The sequence below is a fragment of the Brienomyrus brachyistius genome, chromosome 8 (genome assembly GCF_023856365.1).
Source record: "Brienomyrus brachyistius isolate T26 chromosome 8, BBRACH_0.4, whole genome shotgun sequence".
Taxonomy (NCBI): Eukaryota; Metazoa; Chordata; class Actinopteri; order Osteoglossiformes; family Mormyridae; genus Brienomyrus; species Brienomyrus brachyistius.
In genome coordinates this window covers 6,085,418-6,101,109 of record NC_064540.1, presented here as the reverse complement: position 1 = coordinate 6,101,109, position 15,692 = coordinate 6,085,418, and the positions used below count along the sequence as shown (strand labels likewise).

General features: G+C 41.3%; 2 protein-coding genes across 4 annotated transcripts in view; one reads left to right on the top strand and one right to left on the bottom strand.

Moving 5' to 3' along the window:
• Window positions 1–145: 145 nt before the first annotated feature.
• rab43 (RAB43, member RAS oncogene family) lies at window positions 146–5,202 on the bottom strand. The gene is made up of 3 exons (XM_049023354.1): window positions 4,914–5,202; window positions 3,302–3,485; window positions 146–2,570 (listed from the first exon to the last, which is right to left on the bottom strand). Exons 1-3 carry the CDS (start codon window positions 5,100–5,102, stop codon window positions 2,317–2,319), a joined length of 627 nt encoding a protein of 208 aa, XP_048879311.1. The 5' UTR covers window positions 5,103–5,202; the 3' UTR covers window positions 146–2,316.
• Window positions 5,203–5,229: 27 nt separating this feature from the next.
• The window catches only part of nuf2 (UF2 component of NDC80 kinetochore complex), a 122,866-nt gene continuing 112,403 nt past the window's right edge, over window positions 5,230–15,692 (top strand). The window contains exons 1-16 of one of the 3 annotated variants that reach the window (XR_007399379.1): window positions 5,230–5,316; window positions 6,786–6,865; window positions 7,127–7,224; window positions 7,598–7,724; window positions 7,959–8,033; window positions 8,128–8,204; window positions 9,994–10,055; window positions 10,150–10,247; window positions 10,946–11,019; window positions 11,108–11,201; window positions 11,291–11,353; window positions 11,551–11,688; window positions 11,904–12,044; window positions 12,148–12,323; window positions 13,870–14,005; window positions 14,295–14,461. Coding sequence is in view for 2 of the 3 variants with exons in the window: in XM_049023346.1 (XP_048879303.1) it covers window positions 7,602–7,724; window positions 7,959–8,033; window positions 8,128–8,204; window positions 9,994–10,055; window positions 10,150–10,247; window positions 10,946–11,019; window positions 11,108–11,201; window positions 11,291–11,353; window positions 11,551–11,688; window positions 11,904–12,044; window positions 12,148–12,323; window positions 13,870–14,005; window positions 14,295–14,402 (1,365 nt within the window). In the remaining variant the exon portion in view is untranslated. Of the gene's footprint in view, window positions 5,317–6,188; window positions 6,866–7,126; window positions 7,225–7,597; window positions 7,725–7,958; window positions 8,034–8,127; window positions 8,205–9,993; window positions 10,056–10,149; window positions 10,248–10,945; window positions 11,020–11,107; window positions 11,202–11,290; window positions 11,354–11,550; window positions 11,689–11,903; window positions 12,045–12,147; window positions 12,324–13,869; window positions 14,006–14,294; window positions 15,435–15,692 lie in introns of those variants that run through there. The other 2 variants (XM_049023346.1, XM_049023347.1) reach the window with 2 other exon arrangements.

Genomic DNA, 15,692 nt, shown 5'->3' with positions numbered 1-15,692 from the left:
TGGATGTCCGTGCTAAATGCGGGTTACCTTCCCTAGCTGCTGCTGAAGGTCGTAATACGCGATTTTAACGCATTAGGGACTTTTACTGTGATAATGGAATTCTTGAAATTTTTGCATTAACAATGTTTAAAGAAATTAGACAACATTTTCTGCTCATATAATCATCTTTATTTCAATATAAACAAATAATTTAGAGTCGATGTACTCATATGCTCAGAGTAAAAAATTAAAATGAACTGGATTTGTTTTAAACAAATGCAATTACTCAAACAACCAGTATAAGGTTTATAACCTTATAAACCACAACTAATCCCTGCTCCTGATTGACATAACATTTCAAAGGCACTCGGTATAGAAATATGAAATACACAATATATAATCAATCCTTAATACAAAACTACATTATTTTCAAGTGAATTCAAAATTTTTGAAAATCAATGCATACGATATCAAAACGTCCTGCAAATTTGACAATCTAGCAAACAAAACAGACGTCAAGTGAGAAAAATAAAGATATCCAATATCACTATGTGTAAATTACAGATAAAATATTTCCCGCTAAAATTTGAATTTTTTAAAATTATTAATAAGGCTACAAATCATTTACCTTCTCGTGGAAAGTACAAAAAAAGTCTAAGTAGGTCAGTGTACTAATAGACTAGTACTCCGTTTCAAGTCCCTGGATATGGAATGTACCTCATGTCAGGCAGAAGGAACCCTGGGCCTTTTACCCCAAGAGACAATTTAAACAGAAATCAGTGGGATTTTTCCTCAGTAAGGTCCTTTAGGAAAAATAAATGTCACAATGCATTATAATATGCCTTAAAAAGAATGCTTTAAAATGCATTTTCTTCAAACTTGGAGGTACAGCTCAGTATTGGCCATGTAACATGACACCACTGCTGTATCCAGGCACTGCTCATACCGATTCACGGAATAAATCCGCTGTGGTATGAATACTCGCACAACTCCAGTAGTCAGGACAAGTTACCAAACCAACAGATGACGACACCCCCCAGACCTCCTTCTGACAGGTTCAGGTGGAACCTTCATTGCACATATTAATAAAACAATGATAATAATAATAATAATGACTAACATTAGGCGATCGCTGTAATGACGACTATTGCTCGAGACAAAGAAAATAAATTAAAAGATTAGCATCTCTATACCCTTGGCAGCGAGTTTTAAACGTTCAGGCATCAGCCCAAACACCAGGGGGAGCTGCGATATGAAACCGGAGCTGAGAGACGCGGGTTTCTGCGTTACCTGCAGCTCTGCTGGCGACTTGGTCTCGCTCTGCTTTCTCACCCACAACTGGGTGCTTCTCCGTAAGCATCTCAGTAACGGCATTTTCACAAAAGGTAATACTGGAGAGCGCACTTCCCAACTACAAGAGACTCAATGCTCTCTTCTCCCTTTCAGCACTTCAAAAGCATTTCACCGTGTTCCTGAATCCCCCCCTAAAATGCGGTCACATTGGGAACATGGATCCATTATGCCAATTCACAGGAATTATGGGAAATGTTCCTTAGAAAGACGTCAGCGACCATTAGCCGACAGGAATGATTTTAAGTGATTTCTCTATTCATCTAGTAAAAGTACTTCATTCAGACACGTTAACTAAAAGCTGCATTATTTCAAACAGGAAATGTAATTCTACATTGTTCAAATTCAAAAAGACTATTTCATAAGTTCAAAGATACATCTACTGACCTTTCAAAGAGGCACTAAATGATTGAAGAAGGTCATGTACAGAGCAGTCACTATCAGTTTTTGCTTCTTCATTAAAAAAAAAACACATCCCCTATCCTGTACATGCCTGAAGCTTCCCTCGATTTTGCCACAGTGAGTTTACTTGGTTTTCTTTAGCATTCTTTATTTCGCTTGTATTCCTCCACAGGCTGTTTTTATAAATGCCACATTCCCTAACTAAGCAGTGGACACTGCCAGCTGCAAATGGAGATGTTACAGGTCAAGATGGAGGACCATTTCCACTCTGCTTATTGTGTGGTCCAACAAAGGATCTTGACCACTAGCACCCTCTCTGCTGTGAAACTGCTTTTCCAGACCACAAAGGTTGATAATGCAACCATGTTTTTTCGTCATTTCCCTTAGACCAACCTTTACTTTGGTCCAAAGATGTCTATTGCTATCTTGCAAAGGTATTGCTGACAATGGCATCAAAAACAACAAAAACGGATACAATGATGCAATCAAAATGATACTGTATCATTCGGGTACAATGTTTTGCCAGAGCTCCCGTAATAACAAAAGAACTTAGCATGAAACTTCTTAGCGCTTCTTGGGATAACATTAGCATCCACATCCCCAGCCCTCTGACACTACATCCTTACTGTTCAGCTTGAAGCTGTCTGTCACATTCTCGTTGAATATGGGCCCGCCGTGACGCAGAATAAGCTCGGCTGCCATTTTATTGAAGGCTTCTTCCACATTGCTGGAGTCTTTTGCCGACGTCTCTATGGCATCGGCAAACTCCAGCTGATGGGCCATCGTGTAAGCGTCCTCGAAGGGGACTTCGCGCATCTCAGACAAATCCGACTTATTACCTGAGGAGATTGGCATGCAGTGTTACCAACTTCAGGGTGAATCTGTGGGATGGAAGCGCTGGTTCTCTCGTAAGTAGGCTTTGGCCATGACGCAATTCCAAGCCACTTCCCTGGCTTTGGTGCTACGATTAATAGCTACATATCAAGTGCTATATACACAAACATTTTTGGCCCAAAATCAAAATTTCAGGCAAGTAAAACCTCCCGCCAGGTCATGATGGGGTTATGTTCTAATAAACCTATCGTAAGGCAAAAATGTCATGAGGCGAAAATGCATTTTTATACAGTACATCTGACCTAACAAACACTTAATGTCTAGCCTAGCCTACCTTAAACATGCTTAGAACACGTATATTAGCCTGCAGTTGGATAAAATCACCAACACAAAGCCTATTTTATAAAAATTATGTTGAATATGTCATTCAATCTATTGAATAATGTACCGAAAGTGAAAAACATTTACCCATCGTAAAGTCGAAATATCGTAACACAGGCCATTGTAACTCGGGGAGCGTCTGTATATGACTGCAACTTGTAATGGTTTTGTATTTATCAAAAGCATAAACAGCAAACGAATAAATAAAAGATTCAGGCCAAATGAGTAACGAAGGTTAGGTGTCTGGAAAAAAAAACCCCACTGCGTACAACACCACTGAGACAGTCACTGCATCGGTCACTGCATCTCCACTGTCGTTTCGGTCACAGACTCTGCTGCTCCAAGCGGCACTTACCGATGAGGAGGGAAACGATGTTGGAGCTTCCGTACTTCTGCACATCCTCCATCCACTTAGGCACGGAGAGGAAGGACGACTTCTTGGTGATGTCATAGGCGATGATGGCGCCGTTGGTGCTGCGGTAGTAACTCTGTGTGATGGTACGGAAGCGCTCCTGCCCTGCTGTGTCCCAGATCTGGAGCTGAGGGGTTAATAAAAGGGGGCGGGGGGGGGGGGTGGGGGGCACATGGTCATTTTCCAAGCAGATCTTTCCAAGCATGGAAACGGTGATGAGTTCAGCGGGGCGGGGCAGGGCGGGGGGGGGATGCAGATGACAGCCGGGATGTCCCAGTGCACTCGGGGCACCCAGGGACACCAAGCCAGCGCCAGGCCGCGTGCCAAAGCCACGGCACAATGCAAAGTGCTGACATCCGCTGACTCAGCATGGTCGCTCAATAGGGGTCCGGCACAGACCTGCCTGCTTTTGGCAGAAACGCTGCCAGCGAACCATGAAACATCTTTGCATTTTAACCATAGATATACACATATAGACTGCTTTTTAAATAATAATAAAATAAAATAAAATAGACACAGACCACGACCAACAGAGGATTCCTCCCGGAACAGGAGTGGGCCCCATTTTATACACAAGGCTGTATCCTTAACACTTGTTACCTCATGCTGCTCATGTGTCTGAAAAGAAAAAAAAAAAAAAACTAGATAGCTGTCTATTTAGCACGAGCACAACATTAACTTGTCTGCTGAACGATTTCCCATTCTATTTACCATTCTACCATCTTCAACTGACAGGAGAAGATATCGCAGATGTCACAAGGCTACATGAGTATTGCACCAGCTTAAACAAACGCAGCCAACAGGCACGCATAATGTTTATGTGGTGGAAAACGGAGATCGCACTGTTTACCTCAAAACTTTGCATTCAGGCTAGAACTATTTCATGTCTGAATTCCTTCTAGCTTCTCATCTGAACGCATATGAATCTTTAGAACAATACACGACTTATTTTGTTCAAATTAGTTATGATGCTGTCAGCAAACTAAAAACAAGATGAACAGATAACGGAAGGGGAAAAAAATATGATGACACTCATCTGTAATCACTTTATTGGACTGTCATCCAATGTGAAAACGTGTTTTGTTTGCACAAAGACTTTAAATACAAAACTGTCCGGGTATACTCTCGAACTAGTGACTGGATTTACAGTCTTCACTGTTATCGCTTGCACAATTTCTCTTGTCCTGGTGGCAGTTTTTGTCTCAAATTCCACATGCACAAAGGCCATTCCAGTTGGTTTCCTGGTAGCCTCTTTGATCCTTGTGACTCACCAGCGTTAAAAATACGAGCGTAAAGCAATGGAAAAAATACTCTTCTAAGCAAAAACAATAAACAGATTTTTGAAATACTTGCATCAAACGTACTGTCAACACATATAAACGGTTATATTAACTATAACCACTGCTTTTTTATTACTATAATTTCTTCTTTTTCACAATGATGTGATGCAAATAACATCGGCATCATACTGGAAGGTAAACCCGCTGCTCAAATCCACTCACGCTATAACAAAACACAGCTAGAATCACACAGAATATACGTAAATCCAGATTACCTTGACCCTCTTGCCTTGAATATCTATAGTCTTCATAGTAAAGTCCACTCCGATCGTATTTCCTTGCCTCTCGATGAATATACCGGTCTTGAATCGCTGGACAACGCAAGTTTTGCCCACGCCGACGTCCCCTACTAAAACTATCTTAAATACGAAATCGTAGTTATCATCGGTCTCCGGTGATGCCATGTCTTTATGCGAGAGATGCGAGCTGGTGCCGGGTCAGCCCGCTATGATCATACCGAGCTGTCTACACAGGCACAGGAGACGCGCTGCACGGGCTGCGCATGTGACGTGGACTCATGTACATCAACACGGAAGCACCGCGCTGACACGCGGTCCTGTTTTTTGGTGTCCCTGAACACCGCCTGTTGTTTATTCAACTGTCATTTACTTCGTACAGGTATGTGACAAAAAGCGAAATACAAGTCCCCTACGCCAAGGTGCTGAGCAAGATCACATACATTGAGTTTATACACTTTCATATACATTGCACTTCACACATTTCTTCTTTGTCTTTGAGTCTCTGCACGTTGGCGTTATTTCTTACAAAGTGGAGCAGGTTTCATTGGCGGCTGTTTGTGTTAGCTTGCGTCGGGAGAGGTTTTGCTTGTGTGTCCATGTACGTTATCTTATTGACAGCACTCGCAGTAAAAGAAAACTACCCAACCAAGTTTAAACATAGTAACTTATCAAGAGCCAAGAGAAGGCTCCTACAAGCTGGTGGATGTGTTTCACTGTTTCACATTGGATCTAGAATATAGTATATTGGTTATGGGGCGGGGTTGTCAATGTAATCTGCCTGCCAGATAGCAATGAAAATCTTATCACTGTTAAAAATGCGAAATATAAACCAACAGATTACTGGGTGTACAAGTCATTATATTGCTCTTTCGTTGAACAGAGAGAGCAGAAGCAATTCTGTCTTCTGTAATACCACACCGACTGTCATTTGTGCTGACTGCCACAACGATGCTCCTGTAACAGGGCTGGTGAGAGGGAGTCATCGAACTCCTCACCCGCCAATGGACTCTCTCGTATTGTTTTATCAAGTGGGATGGCTTGGGCATGGAGACAGTCTCTAGGTGGACTGTGTAGTGGAGGGCACCCATTGCTGAGCCTTAGTGAACATGTGGTCGATCATCACCCTCATCTACCTGGGCGCCTTCCTGGGCATTTGTCCAGCCAGGGTGGGACCGATTCCCCTGGCATACTTGAGGGACAGGTGACTGGGCATCCGGCCAGCAAGACCGCTCCGCAGCCTCTGAATCAGCCTCTGAATCATTGGCCTGGACCTGCTGTCCCATCTGGGGGCTGGCATTGATGTACCCACAGCCAAGCCCACCTTGACACTCCCAGAAGATGGTGGCTAGTAACAGAGCCAACGCACATGGCGACAGAGCCTCTTGAAAGCTACTGTCTGTCCCCCAACTGTTCCAGCCCCCCTCCCCCATGTGCACCCAGCCCCCCAACGCAGCACATGGGTGACGGTGTGACGACCTGCTCCCTCCAAGGAGACAGTGCAGGCAGTTTAGAAGCTGTGGCAGTGAAGCAGTGGTTACAGCTGAGGACACTGTTAGATGGACATCTGGACATCTTTACAGCCTGAGGCGATGAGTGCAGACCAACTTGGATCATCCATCATCGACACCCAGCCCATCCATCTGCAACCTCCCCAGCTGGCATTTGCTAAGAGTCAGGTGGCAGAACAGAAAATCCAGTAAATGGCAGCAGTGGGAATCATCCATCCTTCTGACTGTCCGTGGGCTGTGCCGGAAGTTCTGGTCAAGAAGTAGGGTGGATCATAGCATTTTTGTGTGGACATGAATTTATCAAACAAAACTTGATGGGGAAAAATGTGTATATTTACAGAAACTCATGAGCAGGCATATGCAGCATTTCGGACAAATCAGAAAAAAGGCAGTCCTCAGTGTAAAGCAATGGAACTACAGGTAAACCAGAGAAATGATCACCTAAGCCTACAATTCATACAATCAACCCACACCTAAGCAGTTAAAATGTGAACTCAGATTTACTGATTTTCTATATATTCTTGTATGTCAAAGACTTGAATATCAAGCTCATTGAAACATTTATGGTTCTTAATTTTCATAATAATGAGTCTGCAATCTTGACATTGCTCTTCACTTTAGTAACTAGCTGTTTCCTTATGCGGGTCAGCGCCAATGACTGTTTTACCTCCCAAACTGAAGGGGGCAGCCGCACGCTATGCATCTGAGGAGTGTGCGCGTGAAACACCGAAGAAGACGACGCGCCAGATTCAAAAATACGTTGGTTATAGATAAAGAAGGTAAATATATATGTGTATATATTTATATATATATATATATATATCGCGTTTTATTGACTAATAAAACAGAAAGCATCGTGCGTACTTAAAAGGGAGAGCAATATGTTATTTTAGAACATATTGAATCATTCTAAATTTTGTTATTTGGCTAATAGACAAATTTTCTAGTTGGCCACCGCCTGGCTACATAGCAGTTTTTGTTACGTTTGGTAGATTTTTATGTTTGTATTGCACAGCTCTGCTGTCTATACAGCAATATTGTATGTGTATTATTATATTGAGATTCAATAGTTTACTAGTTATCTTAGTTATACACGGCTTTGAGAGTATCATTGTCACCGTTGATTAAAATCGCTGTTATTTTGTTTCACAGGACCATGTCGGAAAATACTTTCCCAATTTTTAAAATTGATGCTATCGTGGCGTATATCCGGAGTGATGTTTTGACCGGCCAGGAGGCAAAACACTTTACCAAAAGTGACATAACTCCAATACCAAAGGTATTTAATCAGTGTTAGATTATTTGTATACTAAACGTCCACATGATCACTTGGCATTAATGACATGCGTGCCAACCTTGATGGGAAACATGGGGTCTCCTTAAACTTGCGAGCCGCGGATATTTTGCCAATAAAATTAGGGGAGTATGTAACGGTGTTGTTATGCGAGCTCTACTTGGATGTGTGAAATCGTGATTGTTTTAGCTCTTTATAACACACATTTTCCCAACGCAGCCAGACGTCATCCGGACACTCTACATGCGGATTTTGCAGCTCTTATATCGCCTCGGACCTGAATGTTATTACGTGGTATGTAAAAATAATTATTTTAAAATTATAGGAAGTGTAAAACTGAGCTGCATCACCCCACCTTCACTACTATCACTCATATTGGTTTACACAGGTGCCGTTGGATGAAAATATTCAGTTCCCCTTGTTACTGGAGATGGCTACGCCTATAATGAGCCTTTATGTGCGAATGTAAGTTTTACAGTCCCTGTTTCATCGTCAAATACTTTACGTACTGGGTCGTGCCGGTTGGGAGCAGTGTGAAGCTGGCAATAAGGGGGAAAGTTCCAGTTGCTGTTTTCACTCTGGTGTCAAGAGTTCGCGGTTTGCTACTTCGGTTTGATTAATATATTTGATTATAAATCACGTGCAGGAATGATAATCTGTTAACAGAGAAAGAAATGTATACCTTATTTTATGCATCATATATTTATATTTTCTATGCAAACTTTAAATAAATGCTAATCATCCAAGAAAAACAAATACAACGCGAATTGCTCAAAATTTCTCAATCCAATCGAGCATCTGTGCGATGTACTTGACAAACACGTCCGATCCATGGAGGCCTCACCTTGCAACTGACAGGACTAAGGATCCGCTCCTGATGTCTTGGTGAAGGGTATCACAGGACACCTTCAGAGGTCTTGTGGAGTCAGTACGTGGCTCAATGGGTCAGAGTTGTTTTGGTGGTACAATGGGGGCCTGCACAACATTAGGCAGGTTGTTTTAATATTATGACTGATTAGTGTATAATTTAAATAAACTGTAATGTCTTCTTAGGGAACTAAATTTAAAAATAATAGTCAGCAAAATTTTTACTGATGCTTATTTTATATATCTGACACTCTTCTATTCAAGGGCAGTCGCTAGAATGTATTTAAGTAGATTGGAACAATCCTTTATTTTTATGCATATACATTTCACTGATGTAAATAAGGGCAAGGGAGAATTTTGCCTTGCGAGCAATATATTTAAAAGCTGGCAAACTTATAGCTGTTGCTTATTTGAGGTATCTGTCGGTTGTTTCTATTCAAGCTGAGTTACTGCAGTGTATTTTGTTTGAAGCTGGAACAGTCATTTATATTTGTATTATACCTTTGCATTTGACCTACATCCTCATTTGGAATATCTGACAGTTTAAAAAATATTTTTATTAGGGGGAAAATAACTGTTTGTTCAATTTTTAAATAAAGTTTATTAGACAGGAGTCATTTGCATAAGGGGGATACTGTTCACAGGATATATATTTAATGTAACACAAGTTTCTTCAAAACAACCAAATAAAAACTGAAATCAGCAATTGTAAATGTATATTGAATGAGATGTTTCACCTTGTTTCTTCCAACAATCTCTGGAAAAAGCCCAAGCTGGAAGGCTGTAACCACGTCTCCAACTTGTGATGGAATCCAGTGCCATAGTCATCCATCACTTTAGACTTCGCCAGTTAGCATAAAATGAATTATATAAAAAATTTTTATCTGTCAAATGCGAAAAATGTAAGGTCAGATTTATTATTTAAAATTATTATGCTATATATAAATGAAATAAATAAGCAAATTATATAACATCTGAAAGTGTGTGTGTGTATATGTGTATGTATATATATATATATATATATATATATATATATATATATATATATACACACACACACACACACACACATAATGTAACCTTCAATCCACAATTGAGGCTGAAATACGTTCACCTTTGCAATGTGAAATGTAGCAAAATCTAGGTGTAATCTCTCAAAGTTGCAAGGTATCTTGATCTCACAGAGCACAGACATTTTAATTTAAAATATGCTTTTCTTATGACAACGGAAGCACTTCCAGTTCGTTATTCTTTCTTATTCTTGCGAGCTTCACGGTACTCCAGTTCGGCACGCGTTACTGTCATGTTTAATAACTGTATGGCAGTAATTTTTGTACGCTGTCAGTCATGTCCTCATATTGACTTCCTGTCCTGATTTCCTCTCTAGGTGTCAATTTCTACCAATGTGTTTTGTGTACGACTTTCAGACAAATGATCTGCTCAGTCCAAGTAAGTTAATATAACTCAAGGTCACAGAGTATGGGCCACGTATGTGTCTCTCTACATTGTTTTTTACATGCATATGATTCTTTTTTCATTTTAGAAGCAAAACGGACTATTTACATTTTGAGTGGCATCTTAAATTTTCTAAAATTCAGAAACTTGAGGATTGAGATGACAGCGGAGTACCAGCAAACTTTCGTAAGTTCACAATCACTTCAGTTTCCAGGTGTTGAGGCACCGTGAAGCTTAGTTACATATTGTTTATGATAACAGAGCTCTTTGTAGGTTGGTAGGTATTGCAAAAATTGGTGGTTGTTGTTGTATTCTTTCTAATTAATGTGCAAGAAATCTTTGGATGGTTTTTATCCTCAACACTTCTCAGTGTTAAAAACCTGTGCCTGTTGGTATTTTGCGTCATGACTTTGACCTCAAGAAGGTAAATCTAATAAAAATCAATTCAGCATTTCTTTAAACTGGCGAGTCTATGGAGCTCCTAAGCGGACGTGATTGGGTAATATTTTGAAACAGTTTTGCGTTGCCTCACATTTGTTTTTGTGTTCCCTTGCAAAACTTTGGTAATTTAGCAAAATTAACCATTAATACTATATCTGTGTATTTTGCACCGAGTTCAAGATAAAAATCAATGAGGTGATCCATTGAGGTGATCCATTGCTGCTAGATCTGCCAGAATGCGCGGCACAGCAGCAAGGCAGTGCACAGAGTGTAAAGGTCACAAGACTGGATTGTGAAGGATGCACAACTTACAAAAAATGTTCTTTTTTTTCGGGTAGCTTTTGTATTGTCATTTTTTTTGTCTTGCTATATTTAATGTATTTGTAATAAAAATGTATTGTTTTTGAAATATTTTTTTTCTTGATGTCCCCCCCACCCTCCAGAGAGCAGACCTGGATAAGCAGCAGGCCTACACCAAGGGAATAAAAGATGGTGAGAAGATGACTGAGAAGCTAACGTAAGTCGTCGTAGTTCCTGTCTCACTGAAGTGTCACTCGCAGACATGACCCTGCTTTATTCCGACTCTGGTCATGTGCTTTGCTCAGGACGATCCCCCCAGAGCAGCAGGCCGAGGCCAAGGAGCTGGCAGCAGCCCTGTCCGACCTCCAGAACGCCACCACCCACGCCTGCCAGGAAGCGGTCGGTAACGAGGCAGACCCCCCCCGACAGCCCCCACCAATGGCCGGGACACTCAAGTGACAGTGTTGTTGTCGTCTTTGTCGTTTCAGAATGCGATCAACCAACAGGTTGCCGAATGGAAAGCGGAGATCGCAGAGAGGTCACAGAAACTGGTCAGTGGGGTCCAGTTTGCATGCTTATCTATTAGTTCTTATGTGTTTTCTTTAGAAACTTGGAGGTGAAAGCGTGAAGCTCTTATTCCTGCTGATACTTTATCAGGCTTTTAGTTACAGTTTAACATCCTGAGTCACTCATGCTGTTCATGCGACTGTCAGACTTGATCTCAGTATGAAGTGTGTGTCTCCTGCAGACCCAGAAGAAGGTGGATGTGACCACGCTGAAGGAGACCATCGGGAAACTGAAGGCCCAGATCGTGGAGTCACCAGAGGAGCTTAAGAATGAAATGGAGAAAATGAAAGAGAAAGTGAAGGCGATCAAAAACTCAAAAGTATGAAGCACCCAGAAGTTTTTGACTTGAAAAGGACACATCTCACTACTTCTGTGTGATGTCACAAAGCTGTGCTGTGTAAATTTGACAGTCACAGCTAGAAAATAAGTCACCATATTACATTTTATCTTGTATGTTGGCAAAGATTACATTGAAGTCGGCATGTCAGGTTCTTTTTTTTTAAGCATTACATGTGTGAAGTGCTGTCTTGACAGGAAAATGTTAACGCCAGGGTGGTGGAGTGGCAGATCAAGGTGCAGGCAGAGACCCAGAGCAAGGCTGAGTTCCAGAACTTTAACAAACTGCTGCGGGACCTCGGGGTGGGCATGGATAAGATGAACAGCCAGCAGGAAGAGGTACAGTCCTCCCGCCACCACACAGGCAGTGTGCACGGCTCTGGGATCCATGCGGACACCGGTGGGGCAGGTACTGACTCGGTTTCCCTTTGGGTGCTGACAGATCCAGGTGCTGGAAGCTCACTGCGAGGCCATGGAGAAGGAGATGAAGAACCTAGGTAATGAAAAGGGTGAGCTGAAGTGGGCCCTCGAGAGGAAGATGGACAAGCTGACCAAGCAGCAGATCAGAAGGCAGAGGAAGAGGGAGATGAAGGACCAGCACGTTCAGAACTTCATGGGGTAATGCGACGTGCTAGTCTCCTGGCCTGTCTGTCATCCTTATTCCTTCAAACATATTATTATTAAAAATATCTTCGACCATAGTGCTTCAGAACGAGAGGGGGATATAGGGCTCTCGAAGGAACAAACAGACACGCTTAGGTTCTAACAGAAACACTATTAAAAGTAATACAAAATAACCTTGCATTAAAATCAATACCAAGATATTGTATCAAAAGAAATGCAAAATAACCTCGTAGAAAAACAAGACGGGTGTCCCAGCTCTGTATGAGAAGCAAGTTATTTGTGAGAAACAAGTTATATAAGTGACCAGTGAAAAATATATGTTTGTGCAGCTCAACCTTGGCACAATAATTTTATGGGTGAATTATGGACGACATATTTGAATCTCGGGATGATCAGTCTACACACGATGAGAATCAATCCATACCTCAATCTCCTCATATGTATGTCTGCTCGAGGGGGGGGTAGGAGATACTCCGCCGAACCGTGAGTAATAGAGCCGAACAATCACGACTTCCCAAATCATTACTGTAACAGGGTGACAATGAACATATTTCTTTAATTTTATGTTGCGTGGGTGAGGTGTCCATCTGGGGGGGGGGGGGGGGGGCACCTGAAAATTTGTCTCAATGCACATAGTAATGTCCAATTTTACTGGCTTGAATCAATTTGCAACCCTTGACGTTACTGGAGTAATTCAAGTTAATGAAAGTGATAATTGTTTTAATTTGTATTTAAGTTGGTGTTGAAAATCCTCTTCTCAAGTTAGCCCAGTATTTGAAATAACAATCCAATATACCCATGTATTTGTCGATTCGAGTTAGTAATGTGCCTTGCATGGCTAATCAGGACTTAATGAAGTTAGGTAAAATGTGGTGAAATTTTAACAAATGCATAGAATGGCTGATGTACCCCTCAAGGACAGCCATTAAAATATTAGTAACTTTTTTGGAAAACCAAAACATTTGTGACTTTATCCCAGTACTGTTTGTTTGTAAATATTCTAATTCACAGTTTTTTTTTCTGAGCGGATTCACACATAAATAGCTTTAAACATTTTTTGGCTTTTCTCATAGTATTATGCAGTGTTTCCTTTGGGTCAAGAGGTTTGGCATGGGGTGAAACATAACAAAAGCCTAACTGTACTGCACTCTGCCTAACTGTACTGCACTCTGCCTAACTGTACTGCACTCTGCCTAACTGTACTGCACTCTGCCTAACTGTACTGCACACTGCCTAACTATACTGCACACTGCCTAACTGTACTGCACACTGCCTAACTGTACTGCACACTGCCTAACTGTGGATGCGATTCAGTCAGACTTTGAGACTTTGTTGAGGGAAATGAGTGTCTCCCAATGTATGACCCCCTTTCACATTTGAAATGCAACATCCTTCTGTCATCTATAAGGGCAAAGTAATAGGTGAATAAAGGCATAAAAACCCCTTTACAGTGTTCAAAGGCACTACAGATGGGCCTCTCTTAAAAACTGGTTCCTGATGTTTGAAACTGTATCCTGATGTTCGATGACTTGTCTGCCAGCGAATGTCTCCAGGTAAATCAGAAACGAGAGGAAATCGTGGATCAGATACAGGACATCAGCCGAGAGACACAGCACATCAAGGCGACCATCCAGGGCCTGAGAGATGTGTGCCGCCTGGATACAGACAAGGCCCAGGTGAGGCTGCAGCCAGCTGTGTCGCCTCCACTTCCTTGGTGGGGAACTTTTTACATGTGGCCGCTTTCTTTCCACTCAAGCTTGTCAGTCATTAAACCCTAGAGATTAACCTGAGAACATGTAATGTGGGAATTGTTTCTGAGATCTTTCTCTATGGTGCTTTTACTGACTAGCATGAGGTGCTTAATGGGGATTAAATGTGGCTGGTAAGACTAACATATCACAAATGCACTAACTAGATGCTTTAGTAATGTATTCAGACAATCACTCGCTTCCTATGTCTTTCTAGGCCATCTACGATCGCCTGCTGTCTTCCCTGGACCATTATCACAAGAGGATCGAAAGCCACGTCGTCCAGGGGAACGAAGACATCATGAAAATGAAAGCACATTACTAAGCAGCTTCTTTATTTCCGCTTCTTGTATTTATCTCCTATCTTCTGTACTCTTGCTTTATCTGCAACACTGTTTGTGTTAGTACTCTTACTCTGTTTTAATGTCTTGCAAACTGTCACTAACTGCTTAAATCCCTTATTTGGTTTTGAGTAGATGCTCCACAAAATTATATAATTGTGCGATAGTCAGTAATACCATTATTTAAATGCTTCAGTACAATTTTGTTTAATAAATATGGAATAGACAGGAAAACCTATGGTCCACTAACACCAAATAACATGACTATTTGTACCGCAAACATTTTAGCTGGTGTAGTGTAATACAGGCCAGTTGTCGCAAACCATGATTACTCCATGATCTGCTTTGAAGTGTGTAGTAACTACAAACATTTATTAAGCCCCCCCCCCCCCCCCCCCCAGTTTTTACTGACTTGCTTAAAATGTGCTTCTAATGTATTTCTACACATGCCACATGGTGGCAGCAAAGTCAAGTGATGGCATGTGTCAGTAGGATAAAGACATTAGCCAGTCCCTCCCCCCCCCACTTAGAAAAGGTGATAAGAGTTAACTAAAATGAATTATGTAAAATAAGTCTATGAATCAAGAGTGACGTTTTGTTTTTCAGCTGGACTTGGGTTCAGTGTCCTAGGTAGTGACTAGTGTGCAAACAGATTTTGTTGACTTCCTTTTCCTCTCTGCTTTCTGTAAGTCCCCAGGGCAAACCACTGCAGTGTTGGCACTTGTTTGTATAAACATCCTTGTGTTCTATGGGGCTTGTGATAGATTGGGGTATTTTTTTGAGCTGAGACCTGAAGTTAAATATTTAAATAATAAACATTTCCAAGTATATATCAACTATTCCTGGAAATCAGAAAACGGTATTAGTCGTCTAAATGGACTTTGTCCACAATTGAGTAATGAAACTAAGATCTCATTCTGTTTTGGAGTATTACAACCATTATTTCCTGCTTGTCATGCTGCAGTGGCAATAGACGCTGATTGTATATATATAAAGGAAATGGTATGGTTGCCACACCTTCAGGTTTGGGGATTGGAATCCTTCATTCTGTTTGTGCGTGCGTGTGTGCGTGCGCACACAGATTGAATATCATCCTTGAATTATATGGGTTTCCTTCAATGGCACTGGGGCTAACGAGCATCTTGGTATTACCTGTACAGTCATGACTTGGCTAATGACGGCTCTCCCATAGAAATAAAAGGGACAAAATTGAATATGTACCATAAGCCGTCATAAAATTTACATCAAATTAAAAATATCAATTTTTAAAATGT